Below are 27,781 nucleotides of genomic sequence, written 5' to 3' on the forward strand. Positions count from 1 at the left end.
GACAGCATGTGATCTAACCCCGCCAAAACATGTGAACTTTCTCCCATCCTTTCTCCAAATTTGCACGTCGATCAAAAATCGTCATTCACACTCCGACATCGACCAATTATTGCCTCTTGTTCCGGACGCCCTGCTTCGGCCCACATGCACCCGGTGGGCGGGCAGGCGAAGCCTATTTGAAGGAACACACCAGTGTGACTAGAATGTCAATTGATGGCTCCCACAGGGATGGAGCTTGGCATCCTGATGCCCGACTGCCAAGGAAAATGCCACACGAAAATCGGGTCTCGTCTTAGGGGAAGATTTCTGTCACAGTTTATTTGCTTAGTTCCACACTAACAAGAATTCCATCTCGAAGAATCTCCGGAAAATTCCTCGAGCGTCTCATGGAATAACAACCTCTCAAGGGGTGTCAGTAAAGCGTCTCGGTTCTAACCAAGGAAGAAAATCGCCCCAAGAATTTTATCTTCAACATTAGCGAGACTTGTGAAATTTTCCATTGGAGCCTTTCCAAGAATTACACAACACAAATTTTTACATTTTTATATTTCAATGAGCCAAAAGTGTTTACGATTAAAAAATGGAGAACAATATCGAAAACAGAAGATAAACATAATTTACGCCCCACGCAAACTGTCCCCCTTCGGAATTCCCTCAAAATGACACAACAATGCAAGACGTCCCTGGAGCCCCACCTTTGACTGACTCTCTCGACCGGAAAGTGAGTGAACCCGAGGGATGAAGTCGAGTCAATATTTACCCGATGCAGAACAACACATGCAGATAATGCTTGTGCGGAGAACAATAATAATCGATATATATGACTGATGATGACACGGTGATGTTGAGTGATGATGGAAATTCCAATTTATGTCCCTGATTTATCAGACAAATTGTCTTTCTGAGGACTCTCTGCACCACATTCAATTGATTACGTGCGATGGATGTATTCGTGGCATTCTCAACACCCCACAGCGCATTCCGTTCACCTCTCTCGTCGGGCGCTCTTGCCATTTCCCTAATGTTCCACCTCATCGGAAAACATGCTCTTTATCAATACGTTGCCTCGTGCGGAAAATAGCTTTTAATGATACAAATTCTTCAAAATAATCATATGAAAATTCAATTTCTCGCAGAAAATCTATCGCAACGTTTTATTGTTTCTCAAGGGATGTTTTCTAAATTACTTAAGAGCTTTATTTGGTCGATGATGAATATCAATATACACATTTCACAATTCTCATGTAAGTCAAGAAGGGTGAATTTTTGGTGTAGTTTTAATCACTTTAGCCGGTTCTGATTTCAGAAAAATTCTTACAGAAAAAACAATTTCCAGTCATGGTTAATGTCCTAACTTTGCTTTAGGATTGCTAAGAATTAACAATATCATATCGTGGATTTCTTCAAGAAACTCATATAATTCTGTTTATTAAGCTTCCTGAGATTCTGATGCATCAATAAATGAGAGGATGTGTTGAAGTACGGCTTCAATTCCTGGAGATGATATCCAGGTGTTACCATTCTTAACGTCAATTATGCATTGAGCTTGATTGTCTTCAGGCAAAGATGAGGATGGCAATCCTACTTGAGGACTGCCGGATGATTGAGTTGCTTTTGTTTCCTCCACGAAGGACTCTTTCATGGCATGATTTTGTCTAGGCTTGGCTATAGACAGTCTGACCAATTTCTTTGGCTGAGAAGCTGTCTCCAAATTTCTGCCACGTTCCTCTTCTGGAATCAGCTCATTGTCCTGATTTTTTGGGTCTGTATTCGTGAAGGTTCTCTTCATCGGCTGACTCTTTTCCACACACGGAACACCCAGATTCTTCATCAAGTCCTGCACCAAAGATCTGTTCAGTATCCCACTCTGCTGATAGTTCTCAGCTAGAAATCGGCGAAACTATGAGAAGAAAATCCCAGAAGAATATTAAAAGACTTACCAAGAGACTTGATGATCTGCGCAAGGTTCACAACATGTATTGGCTTCTGTCCGCTTTGCAGGATTTCATATTCCTTCTTGAGGTATTGGTTGGTTCTTGCAAATTCAAGGTATACCGTTTCAGGACTCACATCCAGGTGATATCCTATTCCAAAATAGAAGAAAGATCAAAGGAATGTCATTGCGACATTTAGTGTATTTTCTCACCCAACACGAGTTTCGCCCAGATCCTACTTATTTCTGTGTTTGGCACGACGTACACTAACTTTGTAATACATACACTCTCCATAGCATGCAAAATTGAGAAAAATTAAAAACGCAAAGCAAACTCGTGAGCGGAAAATGCAAAAGCAGACATGGCGATCGCCCCATAGAAAATCACTTCGCCGCATTTGCCGTTTTTTCGCAGTAACACGTTTCAGAACCCTATCGCACGAGGCGCTGTCGTCACTTAGAAGACAACGTTTGACAGCGCATCTGAGAAAAAATACACGCAACTTGAGTTTGTGAAAAAGTTTTCACATTTCTCTGCAGCACTTACGCATTTTCCGCTCTGAAATTGTACATTAATCACTTCAGAGGTGTTTAGTGAACGTGGTAGAGTAGAAAACCTGCCGAAAAGTCATCAGGGGTAAGTGTTGGAGACAATTGAAAATGATGCTTTGACGCCGGGGCGTTTTCAATGGAGGGCGACTCTATCCATGAATTTTTTCACGCAGAAAAGCCAAGAGACTGCGTTTACTTGGGGAAAATGCGCCGCAAAACTAAAGCGAACACTTCGAGCGAGAGCCCGGAGAAGCCGCAGGCCACACGGCGCTCCACGCGACGTGGCCGAGCGTCTCCCGTGGAGCAAGCAATTGTGAATGAGTATTACAAATCCGAGGAGGAGACGAGCTCTGACAGTGAGGAGGAGTACTCACCGAAGAAGACTCGGCGCACTGGCGGGAGACGTGGAGCGCGCTCCAAGGCGTCTTCGGGATCAGAACGTGATGTGAAGACACCAAAATCTCGGGCAAGGAAGCGCGGAGCACCGAAGAAAATTGAGCAGCCGGTTCTGGTGGAAGAAGAAGAGGAGGAGCCTCAGCGTGAACCGGAGGCGCCGCAGCCCGAGGTCGAGGAACCAAAGGTGACTGAGATTACTCTGCCCGACGAGACAAATGATGATGATGATGATGATGCGGAACAGGAAAATGGGGGTGAAAAGGTAAGCATAGAAATTGTTGCAGCTGATCCTGAGCCGCATGTAACTGAGGATAGTGAAAGTGGTTTTCCACAACGAACCTCCAGTCCCGAGCAATGCGAGTTGTATGAGGATGATGATGTCCATATGAAGACACTGAGTCCCGAACAGCCAAGTGAGGCCGACCGGGAGGAGACTGGAGCCCAAAGTCTGCAGTCGAATGTTCAGGAAGAAGAAAAGCGACCGATTGAAGAGGAGCAGCGTCGCCTAAAGACGCCATCGGTGGAGGAGCAAAAGGAGAGCGAGGATGAGGATGATGAGAAGAGGTCAAGCTCACCCGAGGACGGTGAATTGCCCCATCAGATGATTGACGATGGCAGCAAAGCGGATGATTCTGTGGATGAGCACTCGAAAGAGTCGCCTGACCACAATCATTCCAAATCTGAACACAACAGCGAGGATGAGGAGCCGGTGAAGGTGACAAAGTCACCTGTGAAGGAGGCTAAAGCCCCGGAAGTGACATTCGTGACGAAGCTGACGCGGAATGACGGGAAGGCGAATGTAGATGAACAGGCGAAGCGGAAGCGTCGTTGGTTGTCACGGAAACCCTCCACTCAGAACATCCTGGCCATCTCTACAGACTCTCTGAAGCCATTAATTGCGGATGGAAAGCCAGTTCCACTGGTGGATGTGAAATTGGATTTGACGTCGGACACTGAAGGTGGAGCGGATGAGGAGGATAATGAGAGTGATGAGGAGAGACCGTTGTCGCCGAAGGAGAAGAAAGAGGCACCAATTGTGGTTGAGAAGATTTCTGACTCAGAGACAGTGAGAGCATCGACTGAAGTCGCCCATCCAATTGGATTAAATCGCAAGATTTTGCTTGTAACTGACGATATTGGCAAGACAGTGAAACCTCCGAGTCCGCCCAGGAACATTTCTTCCTGCATTTTATTCATTACAAATCTCGTGAGACCCTTCACAGTGCTTCAGCTGAAGGGATTGCTTGCCAGAACGGGGAGAATTGTGGAAAATGGCTTCTGGATTGACAAGATTAAGTCAAAATGCTACGTACAGTACGAGACAGAAGAGTAAGTTTATTATAATAATATATTTTGAGGTCATCTTACTGGAATTTGTGATACTTTCAGTCAAGCGGTGGAGACTCGCCACGCTCTTCATGGCGTCCGGTGGCCAACATCCAATCCCAAATGTCTTCACGTGGACTTTGGCGCTGAGAAGGATATGCAGAAGGCGATTGAGTCCACAGCTGAGGATTTGGCCAAGCATGGCGACGCTGGTCGTGGCGAGAGGATCATCGTGGGATGGGAGAGAGATCGAATTGAAGGCGGAACGCGGGTGAGTATTGAAATTGCGTTCAATTGGATGCAAGATATTATTGCAAGGTGCCGTTTATGTTTAGGAGCAGCCAACGAGACCCATTCGCGAGTGGGATGTGGGAAAGAGGGATGAACGGGAGAAGGAGCGGGAACGCGATCATCGTGGAGTTCACGAGCGAAGCAGAGAACGCGAGGAGGTCAAGAGAGGCAACGAGGGAGGATTTGGACGCGAGCGAAGGCGCTCATTGTCAACTTCGCCGGGTGAGAAGGCATTAATAGTGCTGGGAAATGCAATGAAATGATCTAATATTGTTATAATTATTGCAGCGCGGAAATTCAAGAAGGAGAATGAGCCACCAATTCGACTACTGGATGATCTTTTCCGCAAGACAAAGACAACACCAAGTATTTATTGGCTACCACTGACTGCTGAGCAGGTGAGATGAAGATTGTGTGCGGATCTAGAAGTTCAGTGTACTGATGGCATTGTTTGTAGATCGCAGTGAAAGAGGAGGCTCGAAGGAGAAATTTGCAAGAGCATCAAAAACGCATGGATGAAATGAGGAAAGAGCGTGAACGCGAGAGAAATCGCGACAGAGAGCGTCATGATCGGAATCGACGCGATCGATCAAGAAGCCGCGATAGGCGTTATCGCTGAAGAGAAAACCAATTGAAATGCAAGAACAATTGAGGGAAGTGAGAAGAGGAATTTCACAGAGAGATTGAATTTGAGCGTAATGAAGGGAAAATGGAAAAATCGGGGATATAAGATGAAATGTCTTATATATTACCTCTTTTTTCATTTTCTCTTTTCCAAATGAACATACATATTTTTGCATCTCATCTCGTCCTATATTGCCTTTTTTATCTACATTGTTTTTTTTTCTTGAGGGATTCCCAATTATGTTGAAGTGCAAAATTGAATTTAGCGAGAAATGATCGACGGAAAAGATCAGGCACATCACCGATCAGTTTTATGACACTAGAGCACTAGAAGAGAAGAGAGTACGTGTGGGTGTTTTTACATTTGATTGCCTGTAATCGTCTCTAAATACCCTCTGAGGATATTCCTGTGTTTCTTTTCCAGATTACCCGTGAATTTTCTCCCTCTCCTTCCGATTTATTGACAGTTTTTTGCAGGAATTTCTGTGTGTGTGAACGATTTTTAGTCATTTGCTTAGTCTCATTTTCAAATGTCGCACATACAAATATGATTTTGATTTCATGATGATCATTCTGCAAATGAGGGGGAAGAAATAGGACATGTTCTGTTGGGGAATTGGGTGGGCTAGAATTTGTGGGAGGGTAGTTGAATTGATGATTATCTCTCCCAAGGACTTATCTTCACAACAGAAGGATCAGGAAGTGAAGTGACGGAGACATCCAGCGCTGGAATTATGCGATAGTTTGACACTGTAGTGTTCTTGTGGGATTGTAGATGACTTGAAGAGGACGAGAGCCCTATTTTCTTTTGTCAGAGCTCTCGTGAGAGATGAAAAACATATTGAATAAAAGGATTAAGATGATACAAAAGCGGAATTTTTCACCACACATACACACAACAATGGAGAAGAGACGCTCAGTTTTGGCAGTCAGGTAATATTCTCGAAATATTTATTTAAAAAATATTGTTTTCAATGTTAAATCACAATCTTTCACACTGTTCGCTTTAGAAGTCTAAAATATTTGCTTAATGTGTTTCCTTGCAGGGTTTTCACGGGCATTCTCAATGGCAGTAGTTGCACCTGGAAAGGATATCAACATTTGAGGTGGTGAAGGGAAAGTGTGGCATTTTTGTCTTACTTTGGGTGGCATTTTTTGCTATCCACGCCACATTTGCAACCCGCCGAAGTGTCGCCTTTGCCCGCAGGACCCCAACGAGGTCCTCGAGTGACCCAACAAATCTCTGTCTTGCACATTGAACACTTGAGCCAGTCGCAGCCCCACTTCTTCATCAGGACAACTTGGCATGTGGGACACTTCATCGCCTCGCCCTTGTCCACCATCATCTCGAGCATCTCTTTCGTGCGCCGAGCATCTGCATTGCTGTCGCAGTCGCTGTTCATCCGATCCTGATACTGCTTGCAATTGAGACCGTCGTGGATGACCTGTTCCGGAAATGGATGAGGCAAGTTTAGTGATGCTTGTAGTATTTATACAAAAAAAATCTTCGGGTTTTATTAGCTTTCGCGGAAAAGGTTAATTTCTCTGACAAATTGCAACAATATTCTTTTTGGCAAAAAATTGGCAAGAATCCAATTGGCTCACTATCAATACTTTCACAAGTTATGGTTCCTGTTCGTTTGATTAGTTCAAGTACAATAGAAGAGTTTCGATGTAAAATTTAATGATTCACGACTTGTTCCTGGTTGAATGTCTCACAGAGTATTTTCTAATGAAGAATTGAGCTATATTTACCTGACATGTGAGGCAGTTTGTGATCCTGCACACGGGACACTTGAATAGATTCACGTTGTCCTCATAGATACACCATCCTCGACAGTTTGGCGTCTTGCAGTGGAAGGCATTTTCGATTTTGTGTTCAGCCTGTCTCACGGATTTGGCCAAATATTTTTCATACAAATCTCGCGTGACGAGAGCTTTAATCTCGCGATCCTGCAACACTGAGTCGCAACTATAGACGGCATTCATGAAGGGACACTTGACTTCGGCATCTTCGCTGTACTCAACTGTGTGCCCAAGGCATTCGCGACAGAAAGTGTGAAGGCAATCGCGAAGAATTGCACCCTCGCCAGGTTGAAATTTCATAAAACAAATTGGACACTCAAATGTCTCAATATTTGCCACGAGATCTGCATTGTCAAGATTGAGAAGTTCTCTGTGGAGACTCGGCGGCTGTGGAGCGATTTTCTTGGGCTCTCTTTTAGCAGTCGTTTGCCGACTAGGCATTTGAGTATATTTTGTGGTTGGATTGTAATTGTAAACTCCTCGGTACTTGTTCTTGGTAATATTGGGACTAGGCTCTTGAGAACCCGAAGTTCTCATGCGAATCTCCTCCTGAACTATATTGAAGAGTTCTGCAGACTTTCTATTGGGATTCACACGATTCAGATCGTTTTTCCGCTCTAGTGGACGCAGTATCACATTATCCACCTTTTCCTTCAAAGCTTCGGGTGTCTTCTCGAGTTTGTGATATTCTGGTGGAAGGATGTAGTCCAAAGGACGAGCCTCAGAACACACTCCGCATCCCATGCGAGTGGGAGAATTAATGAGAGTGCAGAGAGGACAAGACCATCCCTTTTCGAGGGTGTTTGACGTCTCTTCTGGTGTGGGAAGAGCTATTGCTCCAACTTCCTCATTCATCCCCTCGTCCACTGTGACTTTTTCGTTCTGGATCTCCTCATCTGAGTCGCATATGCTGAATTGATCTTCCTCAGCGAGGAAATACTTCATCGGATCCTTGTGACTAGGTTTCCTTGCGGGCGGAGTGACTAGATAGAGATAGATTACCGCCGAACTGTCTCTTATGCTGTAGTCGATAAGCTTTTTAGCCTCATCCGTGGCTAATTGATCGTTTAAAATCCATCTTTGAACATCAGTCGGGATGCTAAAATCCTTAGAAACTTTTTCCTTGAGTTCCATGAGAGTCATTTGGGTGGTTACGGATATCTGCAGAGGTCCTTTATGAGCCACTTTGTCCTCCACGTACAAATCAATCCTGAAAGAGAATAAAATATAATTTTTTTTCTTTCTGATTTAGTGTGATTTTCAAGTGACTTACATGAATGGTTTCATGTCCATATCTGTAATGGAGAGTGGTCGAGATTTTTGTCTCGTTACGGATAAAGAGACTTTCATTTTAGCTAAATCCTGGGCAAGAGTTGCCGCCAGTTCATGTTGTCCTTCAACTATGGCTATTTCGAGGGATTTCATAATCTTATTAATGGCCAAAGTGTCTGTGTGACAAGAGAGTTCGGAAAATTTGAGCGTAGCTTTGAATTCTTCTCGTCCCTTAACTGACTTCAGTTGTTCTGTAAGTTCATCAACTTTTGCCTTTTCCACCTCTGAAAACTTGACATGATTCACCTGACAATTTAAATTAACATAGATGGGCTCCATGGGCTCTGTTGGCTTCTTCTGTTGCTCCTGTGAATTCTCTTCTGGGTCTGGTGTTGGTGTCTTCTTAAGAATGGCTCCAGTTTGTGCCGAACTGGAGACTTTGGATGATTTCTCGGGTTCTTGTCTTATCTCTTCAGTGACTAGATCAGTCTTTGGGTAAGTTTTCCTTATGGCTCCCTTTGATGGTGGCGACGATGCTTCATCTAAGGATGCTGCCTTCTGTATAACAGGGTATTTCTCTGCCAAAGCCTTGGCATTCATGGCTCTTATCATCTCTCTGAGACGCTTCTTCTCCTTCTCCAGAGAGTCTCGGTCAGTCAGAGGATTCACTGCTTTCTCCATTCTGAATCGATTCAATCGCACTTGCCTCAATTCCTCCAAATCTGGTGTTCCATCTCTGCCCATTGATATGGCAGTGAATTCATTCTGATCCACATCGCTGTCCTCTTCGTTCACCACTTTGTCGATCTTGGTCTTTTCGGGGGAGTATCGCTGAATGAATCCGCGCAAACCAAACTTTGGTGAACCGATCAATTTGCTGGGAGAAGTTCTCTTCTGTTGCTGTTTGTTGCCAATTGAAGTTTCTGAGGCTGACTTTGCCAGTGAGTTTAAACCTTGACCGGGACTAAAGTATCTCTTGACAATTTCTGCCTTTCGTTCCCAATTTTCTTTAGGTGAGGACGGTTTAGTGACCGGAATTGGTCGCACTTGCTGACTCGTTGGTGACTTTATCTCCGGCTCAATGAGATTCACGAGACGCTTGTCGTAGGGCTTGATTCTTTCGCAGACCTCACAGAGGATTCTCCAGTTGGGATTCTCAAGAGTGCAGTACGGGCATGTCCAGATCCCGATGGACTTCAAGTCATCCCTCCCCTCAATTGGGGCCTTGGCTTCTGGTGAATTCGGTGGACTCCTCTGAGTGTCACTAAAAATACTCCGTTTCTGTGCCATTGGAGAGTTCACCAGTCCATCTGCTTTATTTATAGTCTCTTCGTTTGCAGTCACTCTCGCACGGCTGTCGACAAAGTTATCTGTACGCCCAATAAATGACGTGTTGAGTGTGATGCGAGCGCCATTCGAGGATGCCTCGAATTTCGAGATGAGCTCCTTTGTTGACTTCCTGGGCGCATCCTCATCGTCATCATCGTCAAGTGATGATTGTGGCGAAGCGAACATCTGTGGCCTGAGAATGAGTGCCTGTGGAGGACTCAGTCCGCGGGATTTCTCTTGCTGCACAATCTCAGCTGCCTCTCGATCGAGTTCACTGATATTTGGTATTCCAATGCCTGATCGACGCTTCGTCTCTTCACGGTTGTGATGTCGCGAGAAGAGACCAAATTTGCTGTGATCGAAGAGGGAAGAATTTCTGGAGTAGTTGACTTCTGGTAGCGCATCGTCATCTTTATTTTTTGCCTCGCGATTGCGTCTCTTGTCCACAGTGCGCAGAATAACCTCTTTCTTGAAGGGGATTGAGGTGTCGCGATTACCACTCAGGGGTCTTTTATACCATGGACGAGGCGAGATTGGCGATGATGGCGTTGTGACTTTGGCTTCTTCCTTCGCCTCCACGGGCTTTATCGCCTTCAGAACTCCCTTCTCGAGCTTGAGAGTGTCATTGGCGATTACTTCCTCATCGACTTTGCCCGGCATGCGAATGCGATCCATTGTTTCGCTGACTTTTGTGGATCCTCCGAGAATTGCCTGAATTTCCCTGTCGTCCAAGAGACCACCCGCGAGGATGGATTTTGGGGCATTTTCCACAGCTTCTGGCGGCTGTGGCGCCCTTCGCTTCTTCCGGCCGAGAGTCGAGGCGGGTGATTGAAGCGTTGTGTCCGCAGTCTTTGGCGGCTGTGGTGCTTTTCTCTTCCCCTTCACGTGCACTTTGGCCGCTCGTGTTCTCGATGAGGACTCGCTGTGACTTCTTCGATGAGATCTCGCTGGAATATCTGGCGTGGGCAGGCTCAGATCAGAGTATTCCACTCTCTCGGCATCTTCCCGGACGGATTTGAGAGTGTCAGTCGCGTAGAGTCCGTACTTCTTGGTCAAATTCAACTCCACTTGTCTATTGCGCTTTTGCTCTAAGATACGCCTTCGGAAAGTGTCCAAATCACTCCCAGATGCTTTGTGTGGCTGCAAGGAAATGCCAGTGAGTTTATTCTGAACATGATTCACTGCAATAATTTATATATTGCAAATTGTTGTTTAATGACGCAGTGATGTTGAATATTTCACCTGATTGTCAGCTTCTGTGGGCGGATGGAAGGATGTGACGGGCACAAAAGCAAATCCTGTTGTTTCTGTGCTCAAAATGCTATCACAGCTAGAGCTCTGTGACTTGTATCCTCGACTGAGATTTGGACTTTCCGGTGGACTCAGTGTTTCCGAACTGTTGAACTTCTGGCCATTGTCTGTGGGCTCTGAAATGGGGGTGACTTTGGATCTGATGCGCTCGTTTCGGCGGAACCAGCGAAACAGGGAGAATCCCGATGAGGTGGACGAGGATGAGGAACGTGAATCCACAAATGGTTTCGACTGGGGTGGTGGAGAAAAAAATAAAGCAAACTAAAATTAGTGGCGAGGACAAAAAGGTGTGAAGAAAGCGAGAGAGAAAAATCATACTTTAGAATCGAAATTAGAATGATGCATGATAGTGGTGAGCGTATGAAGTCATTTCTTCCTCACTGTTCAATGTTTTTGCCAAAAGCCTCCATTATCGCGACCAAAACAGCTGAAGAGAGCAAAAATGAAAGAGAGAGAGAGAAAAATCTATAAAGAAAATGAAATAAAAGAGGCAAAGGAAAATAAAATAAGAGACATTTTGGATGTTTCGTACAAGAAAATACACGGGATTGTGATAAAAATGAGCGAGGGAATGATTGAGACACATGGTTTCCTCCAACACTGCCTTTGTGCCATGTGAAATTCGCGCGATATTTTCATGCGAATATTGAGACGCGCGTTCATTCTTGAGTTGTGTGTTGAGATGACAAAAACACCATGAAACTCATGAGACTTTTCGCATATCGCCGATGAGGAGGATGAACAAAAAGGCGCAATGAAAATTGTTAGGAGACAAAATAGATAAAGTCAGCTTGGACTTGAGCCAACGATGGCTCAAGAGATGAAAAACAAGGGCGAGTCATTAAAGTAAGAAGTTGTACTCAATTAGCTTTCTCTGGAAAATGTTTGTCAATTATTTGGAACAGTCGAGAGAGAATCGCCTTGAGAGGAGAGAAAAAGGAATGTGAATTTGCAATATCAGCATTGATATATGCGAAGTGTGAGGGAAGTGAGTAATTTGGGAAGCTTCACACATTGCCACAAAGAATCTCTCGTCATCATATCGCTTCTTTTTTTTATGCTGTGAGGGCAGATTCATCTGCATATTATCTCCGCTGCGATCAAAGGGGAGAAGGAGATTCATTAAAGAGATTGATGGGCTTTTGAGGAATTTTCCTCTTGTACACAATTTTTCACAATACAAATTTGCCCAACCTTGGCTGACTCTGTGGCGCGCCAAGAGAGACACTCTGAAGCCAGCAAATGCGCAAGTGAGTGATCCGTGGTGCAGTTGAGACATGCACTTGAACGCATTTTCCGGAAAAAGACAACGTGCGCGCTTTTCCTCTGTCGCCGTTTAGTGAGAATGTATGGAAAATATGGTGCTAGGGCTCGACGGAGGCAATAAAATGTCCAAAAATATTCCCTCACACTCCATCACAGTCAATTTTCATCCATAATTTTCCATCTAGTTTAGAATTTCCAGAGGATGTGCGGAGAATGGGGGGCAAAATAAATAAATTACGAGTGTGAGACAATTTTCTGGCGACGCAAGATCGGGCAAAATTAGACATTGAGGAATGCATTTGTGAAATTTGAGGCTGAATGACTCCCTTGAATTTTCCACATGTATTTTTTTTTTGTCATTCTTACGTTTTTCGGGGGGACTTTGTGTGTCTAATGGGGGATAATGAGGCGCACACTTTCAGGTAATTTCATGCGTTGAGTGTGTGACGTTAATGGGGGGGGATGCGCGGGTTCACTTCCTCATCTTTTTTCTTCACTCGCACGTGGGTTGAGGAGAAATAGGCAAAAATAGTCCAATTTTATTGATTCTTAATTACACACAATTTCCGTATTGAAACATTCCCGAAAAATTTGCACAATTTGCATGCTCAAGAATTGAAGGCAATTAGTTTGCCACAATATGTGGGTTTGATTTGAAGATCGGACGATTGATGGAAGATGTATCGAAAATACGACACTTGAATTAACTTTCACAAAATGATATTTCGGTGGGAAGAAATCATCTAATGAGGACAACACATCTCATGAAAATTATCTCTCACGCACACAAACACTGTGGCTATTTCTATCGACTAAGAAATAAATTCGATCGAGAGTGAAATGCGACTTACTGGGGAGAAATTGGGCGAGACACTGAAGATATTCGTCAGGAGATTCTCATGCTGGCGCTCTAATTTTGCGGGGAGTCGTTCGGCGTCGTCTTCCGATGGTGTTTTCATTCAAAAGCAGCTGCTTTTTCTCAATCTCTCTGGGGGGATCACTTTTCTCATGGCGCGCCTCGAGGGATTTTCTCCAAAGTGATGGGGAGAATCAGAGGATTTGCACAGAAATACCATATGAGCATCAAGGAGAATGTAGTGATTTTCTTTTAGCTTGGTTTTCATTGAAAATCCGACACAGAGTGGAAGAGTGAGTAACCGATGGCGCCATGCGGAATGTTTGATTTCGAGGTGTGCGCCGGGCGTATTCGAGGTTTCAGTTCCCCTCCCTCGTGGCGCTAGTGGGCTGTAGAACAGTTTGTATTCCAGTCAGAAAGGAAGAAGAAAAAAAACTCCTGTTCCTCGAATTTTCCGTGAAAATCTCGTGTAAACCATGGCAGAACTCCTGATAGATCCTCACATAAGAGGTTGGGTGTTCCTGCCGATTGTTGTGATTACGTTTCTCGTGGGAATCATTCGTCACTACGTGTCCATGCTGATTTCCTCGCAGAAGAAGGTTGAGTTGACGCAGATCCAGGACAGGTGAGCAGCTCCTACTCCGCCTTTGGCGTCCTTCTCACTGTCTTTGCTTGCTCCACAGCCAAGCCATGATACGGGCGCGCCTTCTGCGTGAGAACGGAAAGTACCTCACGAGCCAGGCCTTCGCCATGCGGAGGCACTACTTCAACAATGAGGAGACAGGGTACTTCAAGACGCAAAAGAGGCCACCTGTGAGCCCCAATTCCACTGCAATGCTGTCGGATCTGGTGAAGGGGAACTTCATAAATGTCCTGCCGATGGTGGTGATTGGTGGATGGATTAATTGGATGTTCTCCGGCTTCGTGACGACAAAAGTGCCCTTCCCACTGACTCTGCGCTTCAAGCCGATGCTCCAGCGGGGCGTTGAGTTGGCCTCCCTCGATGCCGCGTGGGTCTCCTCGGCCTCCTGGTACTTTCTCAATGTGTTCGGCTTGCGGAGTATCTACACACTAGTGCTGGGAGAGAATAACGCGGCTGACCAGACACAGGCGATGCAGGATCAGATGTCCGGGGCAGCTGTGTCGATGCCCCAGGATCCCAAGGCGGCTTTCAAAGCTGAGTGGGAAGCGCTGGAGATCACGGAGTATCAGTTCGCGCTGCAGAATGTGGAGAACGAACTCATAGAACCGTCTTCTCTAAGTTCAACCAATTCCATCTACCACCAGAATAAAGAGGATGGCTATCCTAGAAACTAGGGAAATAGACTCTAAAAAATAAATAGGCGATTCAAGATATATGGCTTCTGGTGTATTCTTGGTGTTCTGTTATCAGAGGAATTTCTAGTGCTCTCATGATCAGGTAACATAACCATAAAAGAAGTTCCTATCAGAAATGAGGCCGTACGCGAAATTCTGGAAGGAATCGGCGAGTTTGTTGATTCTCGGGCGATCTCCGCGTGCTAAACCATTCAATTATGAAGTGTTGGTGCTTAAGAGATCCGCCAAGGCGTCCTTCATGCCCAACGGGATTGTTTTCCCAGGAGGAACCCTGGAGGACAGTGACAGCTCTCATGAGTGGTTGAGTCTGTACCGCGATCTGGGAGTGTCAGACGCCAGGATTGCTCAACTCAGTCAAATCTCTGGTCAGCGATCATTCATCTTTGAGCGGGAACGACCAACTGACTTGGCCAGAGAAATCTCCCTGAGAATTGGCGCCATTCGTGAAACATTTGAGGAAGTTGGAGTACTCTTTGCGAAGAATGCTCAGCAATTTGCGATGGAATCCCCTCTGGCGGACGCTGTGACAGGATTCGATGTGAAGGAGTGGCAGAAAATCGTCCACGGTGATCATAAGGAGTTTATCCGTCTCTGCCGGGAGTTGAATGTGGCTCCGGACATCTTTGGCGCCTACGAATCGGCAAATTGGCTCACGCCAACGACTTTCGGGAAGAAGAGATTCAACACTGCCTTCTTCTTTGTCGCACTGCCAGATCAGCCCCAAATCACTGCCGAGGATAATGAAGTTCAGTCCTCAAGGGTGAGTAATTCGGATAGTTCTGATAATCGATAGGTGATGTTTAACTAATTCTTTTATTGTATTCTTCAGTGGGAGACTCCTGAAAGCATCTTGGATCGCTCCAGGAATAGAGAATATTTTCTTCCTCCTCCGCAACACTATGAACTGTCGAAGATAAGCCACAAAAAGGATATTGATGATTTGGCCGCCTTCATGCGTGACCGTCAGAAGCACGGATTGACTCTGATATTTCCTTATCAGTTCTATCTCGCCGACGCTGTTCTGGATGTTTATCCCGGTGATTCACTTTATCCTGCAGAGCCATCCTATACAGAAATCACACACGATAAGGACCAGTACAAAGACAAGACATTGGACGAAATGCGGAAGCTCTTCCCGAAGCATCACAGGAATGAATTGCTAGGAGATCATTCCAGAATTAGGTGCAACATGCTAGTAAACATCCCACCGACTAATGGACACTTGTGCCCCGTCCAAGGCGGAGCGAGAGCCAAGCTATAAGACGTGAAATAAGGGTAAGTAAATACTCTCCATTGCATTTCTTTTGAGACGATTTTTAATGTGGGAAAAAGGTGTAGTTACAAATAAATAAATACGATTTTATATTTAGCAATATTGACAGTCAAATACATCTTAAAAGTGGAAGGAATTTGTCACCAAAAATTCACCCCTAAATTAATTTCAACATAAGATATTTTTTCCATTGATCTAAAAAGAGAGATTGAAAGAGTAAAATGATAATGTGAAGAGGTAGTTTGATGAATATCCGACCGTTTTTTTTCTAAATTAATGCTTTTCCATTTTCATTGTATTCTTCTTTCTTTTGTTTTTAGAGGAAATCAGTCTTTGTGGTTGCAAGTATACAAAAATTCTCAATTAGCTCGTCAAATAATCTCCCGTGCGCACGTGTTTTAAATAAATAAGTTAATCTTCACCAACTGCATCGAAAGCACACAAAACGCACACAATCGCTCAACTTAAGCCTATATAGCGTCCCCTGGAGCGCGCCTCTGGTGTCCAGGGCTCATGCCTTGGGGCTGGTGTTCCCCTCGAAGTGATGGTAGTGATGATGGATGTGCTCGTGCACCACGTACCGATGCACAGTGGATGAGGGATCGGCGATCTTTGTCTCGTCGCCATCCGAGACAGGAGTTTTGAGCAGGTTCTCGCACTCTGCCGGATCGGCGCTCACGGGAATCGACGCGTACTCCATGAGGAGGCCCTTCGTGGGGCTCTTTGCCTGATTGGTGGGACTCTTGAGTGGCCTCTTGGCCACACTCTTGCGCGGGGACTCCACTGACTTCTCTGCCACCTCCTCGGTGATCTTGAGTTTGTCGAGAAACACATCGGCATTGAGGATGTCCTCGATCTTGGCAGTGCTGTCGCGACAGGTGAAGAGCTCCTCCTTGCTCTTCGAGCGCTGCAAGCGTCCCACACGTGCCTTAGTCTTCCCTTTGATCGCGTGGGAGTCACTGGAGATGAGCTTCTTGCTCTCCACACCCTTGTTGTTGGCCACTTTGGGTGTCGCAGTGTTGGCTGTCTTCGTGGACGCCTGCAGACGCATGTATCCCATTGGGTTTCCCGCTCTCACCGACTCGTGCTGCCGCAGGGCACGATTCCGCAGCATGCGGCTACTATGATTCCTCACGGGCGTCACTCCGGCGAGATTTATCGCTGCCATGGGCACCGCACTGGGCGTGAGTTGGATGTTGTTGTTGAGATTGGAGCAGATGGTGGCGTGGAGAAAGGAGTCGTAGCCGCAGAGATTCGTGGGTACGATGTCTGGTGAGACTGCCGGGGAGTTTTCCAGTCTCGTGGGCGCTCCAACTTCGCCACACTGACCATTCATCGTATGCGATCGATGGCGATACCGCGGGCTGTCGATTGTGGGTTTTCTGCAAACATTACACAAATTCCTTGTAGGTTTTCGGTAGAATCGACTCAATCAATTACAAACTAGGAAAACTAGGAATCTACAAATCAAGCTAGGCTGCTATTCCTTACTCACCTATTTCCCTGAAAACACAGGCGATTCTTCTCCATGCTCTTCCGGATGATCTCAATTAACTCCCTTCGCCTGAGTGAACTCTCCCAGCACTCCTCTTCACTCTTTTCGCGGCTGATCAAGCAATTCTCGTTTCCCACTGAGAGGCTCCGCACTCGAGAGGCTCCTTCGCCCTAAAAAAAACACAACAAGAGACGCGGCGTTAGAGATCGCAGAAACCTATTGAGTCGCAGATTATCACCTTGTGCTTTCGCGATCGTGATTTCCGCAGAACACGTCTTCTCTGCTTCACCACTGGCATTCCCTCGAGGTTATATCGCTCCACGAGAGAACACTCCCTGCAGAATCCTCCGCATTCGTTGTTGGCCTCATTCTCCACGAGCTTATTGTCCAGGATCTCCAAGCAGTTTGGAGGCTTCTTGGCGATGGGGTTATTATTGTTGCCCTGCTGTTGCAAGTTATTGGCCTTGGAGCACCACTTGAGATTGTTGATGCTCTCGTAAAGATGTGGCGGCTCCTCACATGCGATCGGCGCTTTGGGCGCATTTTGCTCCGGTGCGGAGTCCGTTGTGGAACAGTCTTTCGGTGGATTGTTGGTCTCCTTGGTGAGTTTCTGTGGCTGCTGCTGCTGCTGCTGATGCTGATGGTGTGAACAATGACTCTTGCTTCTGGCATTCGTTGTCTTTGGACTCAACTTGATTGGCACGTTGTCGTGCGAGGTGTCACTGCCTTCGTCGTCCGATAGGAGCTTCCGCGGTCTGTATCTCCTTCGTGAGTTGATAAGGGCCGCCTTCTTCGTGGGTGTCTTCACCTTGGCATCCGGTGACACGGTGAGGCGCACATTGATGGTCTTGCTGCCATAGTGAGGCACGACGATGCTCTTGCCCAGACTCTCGTAGATCGTCGACACGATGCCCGCGATGTCGTCTTTGGTGATCTTGCCGTGCCCATCGAGGTCGTACAGTGTGAAGGAGAACTGCACGGGCTGTGGGGTCTTTCCCTGGTGCTCCAGTGACACGTCACAGTGGAATTCCTGCAAGAAAGCCAATCTATCAATCATCTTGTCTCATCATCTGCATCCACGTGTCACATTTCATCGCGATTTCTTTTTGATTCTCCTCCACCCCTTCGCGCTATTTTTTACTTCACTGCCTGCTTCTCTCTCTCTAAATATTTGCGGTGTCGTCAAAAAAAAAAACAGTCAGAAAGAGATATATTCAAAGAGAATACAAATTTCACGCCTTTGATTGATTACTCTTCCTCCTCAGTGTCTCGCACTCATTTTTTTTCTTGCGCACTCTTTTCATTCTCACTTCTTTTGCACCACAGAAGAAGTGGAATGAAATTTGTCAATTGGACAGGAGGGAACATTTTAATTAGATAATTTGCCAATTGGCACCTTTTCTCATGCACACACACATGCGCAGATATTATTATTTCCAAGGCGAACAAGAACCTATTTGGTAATCAGTGAATATTTCATAGGCAACACCGGCGATTGTGCTTCACAACACCATTCCAGCGTACTGAAAATGCGACAAGGGATCGATAAGGAAAGAATTTAACCACGTGTCACGCTCGGTTCCCCAGACAGACATGCAATGTGAAAGAAATAAGTCTGCAGAGTGTCCATTTAACCCTTTCTTGTAAATCCCTGTGCTCGCGGTGCGCCGGGAAGCGGAGAAGTTATCGGTATTCCTATTTGGGTAAATATTTGCCAGTCTTCCAGCAGGATTAATTGATCGATAGCATTGTGTTGATGTGACAGGTCTGGAGGGGTGTCTCCCCTTTTGCATGTGATTTATTACAGAGCCATTCAATATTGCAAATATTGTGATTTGTTGAACGGAAAATCGCAAGCATATCAGCGCTAATTGTTTGATATGTGCAAACAATTTTTTCGCTGATACGCAAAGCTTTGATGATTGCAAACACTCCGCGTGCGCGGGAGTTGATCTCAAATCTATGAATGTCTAGCTCTAGTCGTTTGTCTCGATTTCTAAATTTTATTGAACACCCAGCATGAGAGCGATATTAACAGTAAATTAACGAATGTGGTGTTTTGTGTCACACATCGAGCGCCAAGTAATTATTCATATTCACTTTTCCATTGGTTAATCGCCGAACGGCGCGCCAAAAGGGTCTATGAAATTCCCACCGAGCGGAGCTTTTACCGGAGGCGCAGTGATTAATTGACGTTGAACTGGGTGAGGATGGAAGTGTTTGGTGGCAGGCTCACCTCGAGATGAACACGATCGTCTTCGGCGGACTTTGAGACGGACGGTGGCGGCGCCTTCTGATGATTCTTGTGACTCCCACCGACTGCGGCGGAGGTGACATTGGCCGGCGACGATTCCCGCCGATTTGTCATCTTGAGTGACTGCTGGTGAGTCGTTGATATGTGGTGATTTGGTGTGGATGTCATTAAGCCACTGGTGATCGGTTCACGATCACTCGTGAGCAGCAAGTCCGGCGGGGCGCTGCATGAGGACGGTGCCCTCATGGGGTAGATCAACTCCTCAGAATCCGTTGCACTCTCTTGAAGAACTGGTGGATTGACATGGAAAGATAAAAAGGAAGAAAAATCACTGTGAGTCGCTGGAATATCTCGGCGCTGGCTATTGTTGTTGCCGCTGCAGCAATGCAAGCAGAAGAGGAGAACTCTCGAGAGTGGCTTGAGTGGTTTTTCCTCAGAGACAGAGCGAGAGCGATAAATGAAATCAATCGGAAAGATACAAAGTGAGTCAATGTGGTCGCGGCAAAGTGACTGTGAAGGAGCGGAAAAAATTCTAATTCTGAACTTTTCTCAATTTGTGCGGCTCGACGGTCTTTGATGCTTTCTTGAAAAATACTTAACGGCACATTTAATATTTATAAAATGGAGATAAAAATAAATATTAGAAGATGTTTCAATGCGATTAAGTGGTATTTAATGTTTCTCCTTCCTCTATATCTCTTAGTCGTCTTTTTTGTCCCGCTCTCTCACGCGTTCACGGTGTTTTTTTTTCCACTGTGTTGTTACTTTTCAGACGAAACAAGAAAAACACGCTACAGAGTGAACCGCGCGCGCTGTTTTTCTAGCAACTCGCTGAAATAATAATTTTTCTCGAATGAAAAACTCTTAATTAGTTGCGCGAAAATTGATCAATTTTTCACCATGGTGAGAGAGCGCATATTTTGATTTTTCAAGAATACACAAATAGATAGGCAGCTTCTGTGCGTGATGGGGAAGTGACGTGATTTACAATCGTTGCAATAGATCAAAGGAGAGAAAAAGGCTGGGTTTTTATCACCACTCAATGGGAATGTGACAATTTAATGTGAAAATCATGTAAAATGCTTCACTGTGGTCAAACAACAAGGAGGAATACTAAAATACCGTGCGCGCATATAAAAGTGTTAGAGAGCGAAAAGATATAGCCGCAAAGACGGCACATGAAGCGTTTGTGCTTCAATTATTGAATAGCGGTACTTACAATAGTAAATAAATTTTATATAACAATTTTCTTCTCCTCTCCACACACACTTTATTTCATGCCGACACAGTGGTTTTTCTTATGCTCCGCCGTCTCCTTCTCTCAAAGCGCAAGATTCTTTTGAGCTCTCTTTGAGTTTTACGCTCACAAGATCGCCTTTGATCACTTTAGACATTTCTTTTCTGTCACTATTGGCTCCGCATTCAAAGAGACTTTTCAAAATGAAAATCACTCAGAGATCAACGAGTGCGATCGTATTTTATGGCTGGCTTTCTAGTGGAGGAAATTGGTAATAAATTTGTATTTATGAAGGATTTTCTGAGATTTGTGAAATCCGATCCCGAGATCACTTAAGATGGTTTGGGCGAGATCACCTAGGACTGATTCCTTCAATTCACATAAATTCGATATTCTCATCTCATTTCTTAGCCCAGGCGTCAGAACGAATTGATGATCGTGAGTGAGAAATGGTACTTTGTCGGTTTGATAGGCAATTATTCTGAAAAATACGGGTAATCGTGGAGAAAATGTGTATTATCGCCATAGTTCACGGTCTTTAGCCCTTCTGACTCTGGGCAAGCGCACGGGAATTGTCTTTGAAATTGATAGACAGATGATCCTGTTTGTCTGTCTCACTTGCCTTCCCTTTTGCGGGGTGCGCAAGGGCGTGTGTGTGTGTGTGTAATTTGATGAAAAGACGGCGATAAGCCTTTTTTCCTCTCGTTTTGTAATGTTCAAGGAGATGGATGCGGGATAGAGGAGTGACTTCTCATTGAGATTGAAGGTATATGGGAGGGAGAAACGGCGAGTTCTTTTCAGTATCTCAAATCGGCATCTTCTTGTTGTTATTCTCCTTCACATTCAGCTTCTATCATTTTCTCTCGTGTTTCTTTTATTATCATCTCTCCTTCGCCTCTCCATTATTTCTTTTCGGCCTCTCGAGCTGATGCTACACAATAGTCGATCGCGAGATCGAGCATGGGTTTGGGGGAAAGGAGCACGAGATGTGTGTGCTGTGTGTCTTTTGCCGCTTTGTCGCTACTTTTTATTGTCCATCGGAAAGGTGATCAAGAGAATATTTCCCATCTCTGTCTTGTGCCCATGGCGAGAAGAACACACTTGCAACAGGAGGTTGCCTCGAGGGAGAGTGAGGCCCTTTTTTCGAAGGCACTTTTGACCGATGACTCTGCGCTGTGGACTTGAGACGGCAGCCAGAGCGGGACAGGGAGCGCGCCGACGCTGCGGCCAGAGCGAGACGGCGGGATGAAATCCCAAGAAGAGCCTACAGTGAATGGCTTCCACCATATGCGATCGCCACATTATTTACTCTCAAGATCGGAAGAAGTACATAAGATGAAGAAGAGAGATCGTCGGCAAAATATTCTTTTGGACTTTGGCGTTTCTCCGTTGTGTCGGCCGGGCGGTGCGTTTCATGGTGTTTTATAAAAGAGAAGACGACGACGACGAAAAGGAGATCTCTTAAGATTTTTATACATTCTTCTTTTCTCTCTATATGTATAAGAGGAACCGCTTTTGATGGCCTGTTGGCTCCATATGTTTTTACACTCGGCGGGGTAAGACAGAAAAAAAAGAGCAAAAGAAGTGAAAGATGAATAGAGAGAAAATTTAAATCATCATCTTAGACATATTTTTACTCTCCGTGGCATTTTGGTTGGAGAAAAATTTATTGTGGAGCGGAAAAAAATCAGTCTCAGCGATTTTCTCAAGTGCGGGAAATTGACTGCGGCCTTTTTTCCATTTCGCCATCGCGCTGAGAAATTGAACTTTGATTGAGGAGTGCGAGAAACAAAAACGGGAGAGTCATAAATTAAATATTACACAACATGAATGAAATTATACACACAAAATGTTCAATCTCGAGATAGAATATTTCAAAATAAACTCCCAATCCATATTTCGATCTTTGGTAATTGAGTGTTGCATGAGATTGAGTGGGAGAACGACAAGGATGAGAAGACGACGGTCAGAGTAATCTCGCCAAGTGGTCAGAAATTAATTACGACTTCATGAGAAGAACGAGGAACAAAAAAAAAACAGATTTATACGATGCTGGATTGAGTCCGTGGAAGAGAAGGGCTCTGGTGAGGAATGCCTCTTGTGAGATTTCTGAGAAAATTAAATAAAAATGCCCAATGCTGGAAATTGGCCATTCTGACAACCCTCGAATTCCCCGCTGACACATCTGGATTTTTCCTCGTCTCCATCATCATTTGGCTGTCTATTCTCTGCTTGTCCCTTGCTGAGCTCTCTCAGGCCAAATGATTCCCTCATTTTCTCTCGATGCGAGGCACAAAATCAATTTCGTTTGATTTGCCTCTTTCACTCAATCTCTTTGACGTTACAGAAGGGGGAAAAGAAAGCGTTAAATTACTCGTCAATATACATTTTTCCCTCCAAACGATCCCTTGAAATGTATCATAAAATCTCCTATGATATTCGCCTTCAAGGCTGGGGATAAAAGACTTGGGATGGGATTTAATTTTCGGGTCTTTTTCTGTACAACACACAATGTTTCCTAATTGGAAAAAGTTTCAGTGACTGGGAAATAAAATGATGGTTTAATGTGTACTTAAAATTTAATTTTCGCAATTTAAGAACTTTGTGAGTGGTTCATGTAATTAACATTGCTGCCTATTTAGCCGAAACTTTTTCACATGGACAATTTGTGTATGACAAAGTGGAGATTCTATTCAGAGTTTCATAAATTTGATTTTCACCCAAAATATTTGGACAAAACTTTGTATGACGGGAACTGATTGCACGGCTAATGAAAGGCCGCTCGGCCACAAAATCAAAAGCTTTATTGCCACTTTAGGCCTCGGGAATTGTGATTGACGATGAAAGTTTGTCGGGAGCGCGGGTTTTTAACCTCTCCTGTGAGCATATTGAATTTCCTGCATTGAAAGTGTTTCAGTGCATCAGTCAATAGTGTCAGTGAGCTTTAAAAATGCAAATGAAAACTTTGAAAATGCAACCACTGTTGAGTCAATTTACATTCCTATATACACGCATAGTATTACATACAAATGCCAGAGTTTGGTAAAAGTTTTCATGTAGTGGAATTTCTAGAAATGTGTGGTTGGGCGAAAAGTTTTCAAATTATTCGTGCTGACTGTTCTGAAAAGCGGGGATTCAATGGTTTTTGCATAAGTTCCTTCTGCTGATATCTCTACACTTTGCCAGTCATTCAACTTTTCACGTGCAGACATTATTCTCTTGAGGCGAAGCAGCGCGTCGAAGTGATCTAATCGATTAAATTACTTTGTCAGATGATGGCTCTTGCAACTTAAATGGGAATTGGTGTTATGAAGGGGCTTCAGACTAATGCGCCCACTAGAATATCTCGGCGAGACTCCTTCAAAACACCCCGTGATGGAATGGACAGAGAGCGAGAGAAAGAGAGACGGAGAGAAGTCATCAATAGACAGAGCCATCTTGTAGAATTCTTCTCATTGCATCTCAAGTCAAATGTCTGTAATGAACATAATTATGGAGTGTTACGTGTATATCTCTGTGTTGCAGTGTTGTGAGGTGTTTTTCTTCTTCAACCGTGCCTTTTCTCCCTACATCTCCTCGTCATTTTCAATTCACTACTATGTGTACATAAACGGCGTATGAAAAACACGAAAAGCAAAGGCAAACGCGCGAGAGAACGATTGGAAGGAGGCACACAGCAATGAGGCAAATAATAATGAAGATTCCATAGCGAGAAAGAAAATTGTCTGAAAGAGACGGGGAAATGAATTAAAGAAGGGGGCAAAAAGGAATTAAAGAGAAGAAGAAATAAAAGGAGGCAAAAAAGTTGATGCCTCTCAAAGATTTGCCGCACTTGAGTGTTTCATTCCATCTCGCTCGCACACGAGCATTAGGTGGAATAATAATAAAATCTCATGTATCTTTTATACATAATAATAATAATAAAATTCCTAAGCTGTCGCTCTTTGTTGGCAGCGGCTCTAAGTGAATGGACAGCATCTGACCGCGCGCACTTTTCAAGAGATTATTTCCCTTCTCCTCGAGCACGCTCAATAGATCTCACCGCAGCCTCCATGCCGCAGGGATGGGCCAATTATTGACGAAAGTCACCGTGAAATTAACATTTCTTCACAGTTGGATCAAAATATTTTCAAATTATTGACGTCCTCTCGCATGCGCAAGTTGCTTCGTGGGACAGTTTTTGATTTTCTATCATTTCACCTTTGATTTATAATTGAGACCAATTGAAGGAGTATTTATAATGAGGTAACCAATTAATTAGGTGGTAAAGTTTGAAATGAAATGCGATTGTAATTGAAATTCTAGTCACAAACTATGAGCGCTTGACCCATGAAATGCGTACGGCTTCAGAGTCTCACGGCACCGCTCACAGACAGAGTCAAAGTGAATATTTTATCAAAATTGGAGAATTAAAAGTGTCGCTTTGGAGGAAATCATTTTATAATCGAAATTGACTGTTTATTTCCACAGAATCATGAGAAACTTGATTATTTGAAGAGTATTCTTCAAGTTTATAGTACAGAAACCATTTGAACTAGTTTGTTTTAATGTTGTTTTTCAGAATACAGCCTTGTAGGTGAACAATATTGAATTAGGTTATTATTTTCAATAACGCCAAACTCTATTTGAATTTCGACAAATTTATTAAATGATTCTCTTTGCTACTCATGTGAAATATCACAAATATTCTACAAAATAGCTGTTTAGACAGCATGGAATATGGTTATCATCTCGTGTCCTTCCCGCAGATTCGGCACACATACAAATTCTTGCGGTATTCTCCGTTTGGGGGGAGATGGAGTGTCTCTGCAAGAACGCATTTCCACCCATGTGATCATTTTCCTATGATCAAGAGTGCAGCTAATACATATAGTTTACCGAGAGTGGTAGAAAATACTGAGATTGTTGACAAAATGCTACATGACTCTTGATCTGTGGATGCAGAAGATGATTGTGGCATGGAAATAAACATGCTATTTTGATTGACTCTTGTGGAGACCGCAGAGACTTGGCGAAAGCGCCAAGAGATTACTTCCAGCAGAAATCCCTGATGTCTTTGGATGAAAAATTGTGCAAATCTCCGGGTGTTTTGGGACAGATAAAGGAGGAATTCCAAGAAGATTTTTATTCCGCACTGATGATTTTCCTCCGAGAAATGACATAATACTATCGGGGAGGATCGCTTTCGTTTTTTTTTTTTCTTCTTCATTTTTGGAATGTCTGGTGCACTTTTTCTTATGCTCATCTACTTGTATTCTTCTCTTCCAGTGAATCTCCCAAGTAGTGTGAGACTGCAGGAATGCCGTGAACATGGGCAGGAGAATAAAAATAAGGAGAGTGCTGCAGAGAAATACGTAAAAACTCCCCCAAAGAGAATTGAAACCCGGATACGGTGTCGGGCATGGCAGAGCGGAGGGAGTTTTTTGAATGAGGTTGAATGTCTGCGCGCTCTGTGATTGTAAATTTGAGTCTCTTGTTTGTCTCCTCACCCTTGGCATGGGCGCACGGAGTGCAGCAGGAGGGAGTGGAGTCGGAGTGAGCGCGGAGGCAAAAGAGGCGCGCATTGTCGGGCCATTTGAGTATATATGGAGGAATAGAAAATTTACCTGAAAATTGTTTGTAGCCTCCCAAGATTTTGTGCCGCCACCATTTCATCAAGTTTCCCGCCATTTTGTATATATGTGTTTGGTGCTTGTTTTTCCTAAAAGACGGTGTGTTTGTTTTTGATGATGCGATGCGCTGGATGTATTGGGAACGTGATCTATTGAAATTGGTCCCGTATCAGTTCCTCATTGCTGCTCCCATGGAAATTCTCTCTCTCTTATATACACATTCACATTTATTATCATTTTTCTCTCCTTCTGTTTCTTTTCATAAATATTTTCTCCACGCCACTTCTCAAATTATTTTTTTACTCACGCCGCAAGTCTCTTGTTAGAGGCGTGGAGTTGAGGAGTATCTTTTTCTTCACGAGATACACTCACAAGTATTTTTCCAAAGTGATTTTCTTCTTTCCACGATATAGATATTCCGCACTGAGTAAACACACAATCTGTCAAACTCGCCTCTGATGCAGACAGTGTGGGTGAGCGAGATAGACGGGAGATAGAAACTCAATCAAAAAATAAGATGAAATTGAATGTGAAAATAGAAATGGGCAGAAATAGGTCACAACATTCCACACACAAAATAAAACGCGTGGCATATGAAGTTTTCATTTATAAAAAAAAATATAAAGCGCACTATCAAAATTTTATCAGAAACAGTCTTTTCACGGGGGACTTTCTTTTTCTTGCTTTCCAAATAGTTTCCTCACACTTGTGGCAATATGTTTCTTTTTTCTCCCTTGCGATTCACAATTTTCCTTCAATGAATTTCAGTTTTTGATCTATATTTTGCTCTCTTTCTTCTGTATCGCACTTTCAGCCTTCACTTGACACATTAATAAAAATACACAAATATCAATGAGAGAATCACACCGAAGAAAATTCCTCGTTTTTTTTTTTCTTCTCTTCCTCACTGCTTCTCTTTTTTCCCACTCACTGTATAGACTCGGTGAAAAAGTGTGTATATATAGAGCAAAACTCCCTGTCAAATATGCTCATAAACGGACAGAGAGTGTCGAAAATCAATGAATGTATCGCTGTTGGCACAGAAATATTTGCGCGAGGGGGCGAAACACTATTTCGAGGGTTAACAGCGTAAATAGAGGAAGGCGAATAAAATTCACAAGAGTTTCGTTCTCACTTTGAACCACCTCCGGAGCAAACCGACTGAATGCCTTCTGCTCATCCGACTACTTGTAGAGGAATGAAAAATCGACTGGGAATTGCGCTCTTCCAACCATCCAAACAACACACCGAGACACCGCCAGGGCTGTACTTGGGCACTTTTGGCTTTCCGCATCTCTTGAGTTGGTGGGTTTCTCGCACATGGGTGAATAAGGGAAATGGGATCAAAGGGATGAAAATTTAGATATCAATTGAAAAAAACTTGCGCCACAGAGTCTCTAGTGCGGCTCTGCTGTATGCATAGATTGCCTGAAAGTGTATGACTAGAAGTGTGTGGAGATAATGTAAAAAGCGGATTGGGGGTGATTTAATTTACTCTGCCGGGCGATATTCAATTACTAAATTAATTTGGAGGGAAACATGTGAGATGTCGAGAATCAGGCAAATCTCAATGAGAGCACGAAAGTACACACTTTTACTGAATGGTGTGA

At 44.2% G+C, this 27,781-nt stretch overlaps 6 protein-coding genes across 11 annotated transcripts; 3 read left to right on the forward strand and 3 right to left on the reverse strand.

The window, feature by feature from the left end:
• Positions 1-1,137: 1,137 nt before the first annotated feature.
• Positions 1,138-2,305, reverse strand: LOC132259943 (uncharacterized). Its single transcript, XM_059757782.1, has 3 exons — positions 2,147-2,305; positions 1,941-2,084; positions 1,138-1,884 (listed from the first exon to the last, which is right to left on the reverse strand). Exons 1-3 carry the CDS (start codon positions 2,226-2,228, stop codon positions 1,430-1,432), a joined length of 681 nt encoding a protein of 226 aa, XP_059613765.1. The 5' UTR covers positions 2,229-2,305; the 3' UTR covers positions 1,138-1,429.
• A 100-nt stretch (positions 2,306-2,405) lies between these two features.
• On the forward strand, positions 2,406-5,992 carry LOC132259929 (apoptotic chromatin condensation inducer in the nucleus). Of its 3 annotated transcripts, XR_009468328.1 has the most exons (7): positions 2,406-2,570; positions 2,659-4,210; positions 4,271-4,478; positions 4,543-4,720; positions 4,787-4,896; positions 4,956-5,464; positions 5,547-5,992. XR_009468328.1 is itself a non-coding variant. In XM_059757757.1 (6 exons), the coding sequence occupies exons 2-6, from the start codon at positions 2,691-2,693 to the stop codon at positions 5,115-5,117; spliced, it is 2,178 nt and encodes a 725-aa protein (XP_059613740.1). In that variant the 5' UTR covers positions 2,406-2,570; positions 2,659-2,690; the 3' UTR covers positions 5,118-5,992. The 3 variants fall into 3 exon arrangements, 2 of the variants coding, with proteins under 2 accessions (XP_059613740.1, XP_059613741.1); XM_059757757.1 differs by having other exon boundaries at positions 4,956-5,992; XM_059757758.1 differs by lacking the exon at positions 2,406-2,570 and having other exon boundaries at positions 3,027-3,143; positions 3,227-4,210; positions 4,956-5,992.
• A 67-nt stretch (positions 5,993-6,059) lies between these two features.
• Positions 6,060-13,176, reverse strand: LOC132260947 (uncharacterized). 2 transcript variants are annotated; one of them, XM_059759376.1, is made up of 6 exons: positions 12,958-13,176; positions 10,772-11,071; positions 8,202-10,669; positions 6,878-8,138; positions 6,263-6,567; positions 6,060-6,204 (listed from the first exon to the last, which is right to left on the reverse strand). In XM_059759376.1, the coding sequence occupies exons 1-6, from the start codon at positions 13,063-13,065 to the stop codon at positions 6,186-6,188; spliced, it is 4,461 nt and encodes a 1,486-aa protein (XP_059615359.1). In that variant the 5' UTR covers positions 13,066-13,176; the 3' UTR covers positions 6,060-6,185. The 2 variants fall into 2 exon arrangements, with proteins under 2 accessions (XP_059615359.1, XP_059615360.1); XM_059759377.1 differs by lacking the exon at positions 12,958-13,176 and adding an exon at positions 11,159-11,987.
• Positions 13,177-13,336: 160 nt separating this feature from the next.
• Positions 13,337-14,318, forward strand: LOC132260948 (ER membrane protein complex subunit 3). Its single transcript, XM_059759378.1, has 2 exons — positions 13,337-13,587; positions 13,646-14,318. The coding sequence occupies exons 1-2, from the start codon at positions 13,439-13,441 to the stop codon at positions 14,277-14,279; spliced, it is 783 nt and encodes a 260-aa protein (XP_059615361.1). The 5' UTR covers positions 13,337-13,438; the 3' UTR covers positions 14,280-14,318.
• A 38-nt stretch (positions 14,319-14,356) lies between these two features.
• LOC132260950 (acyl-coenzyme A diphosphatase NUDT19-like) lies at positions 14,357-26,145 on the forward strand. 3 transcript variants are annotated; one of them, XM_059759380.1, is made up of 3 exons: positions 14,357-15,060; positions 15,130-15,575; positions 25,828-26,145. In XM_059759380.1, exons 1-2 carry the CDS (start codon positions 14,416-14,418, stop codon positions 15,559-15,561), a joined length of 1,077 nt encoding a protein of 358 aa, XP_059615363.1. In that variant the 5' UTR covers positions 14,357-14,415; the 3' UTR covers positions 15,562-15,575; positions 25,828-26,145. The 3 variants fall into 3 exon arrangements, with proteins under 3 accessions (XP_059615363.1, XP_059615365.1, XP_059615364.1); XM_059759382.1 differs by lacking the exon at positions 25,828-26,145 and adding an exon at positions 23,832-23,929; XM_059759381.1 differs by lacking the exon at positions 25,828-26,145 and adding an exon at positions 18,551-18,698.
• LOC132260949 (protein naked cuticle) lies at positions 16,075-27,357 on the reverse strand. Its single transcript, XM_059759379.1, has 5 exons — positions 26,166-27,357; positions 19,305-19,612; positions 17,307-18,098; positions 17,069-17,238; positions 16,075-16,955 (listed from the first exon to the last, which is right to left on the reverse strand). The coding sequence occupies exons 1-5, from the start codon at positions 26,227-26,229 to the stop codon at positions 16,085-16,087; spliced, it is 2,205 nt and encodes a 734-aa protein (XP_059615362.1). The 5' UTR covers positions 26,230-27,357; the 3' UTR covers positions 16,075-16,084.
• Positions 27,358-27,781: the final 424 nt, after the last annotated feature.

This window comes from Phlebotomus argentipes, unplaced genomic scaffold (genome assembly GCF_947086385.1).
Source record: "Phlebotomus argentipes unplaced genomic scaffold, Phlebotomus argentipes genome assembly scaffold_18, whole genome shotgun sequence".
Lineage (NCBI taxonomy): Eukaryota > Metazoa > Arthropoda > Insecta > Diptera > Psychodidae > Phlebotomus > Phlebotomus argentipes.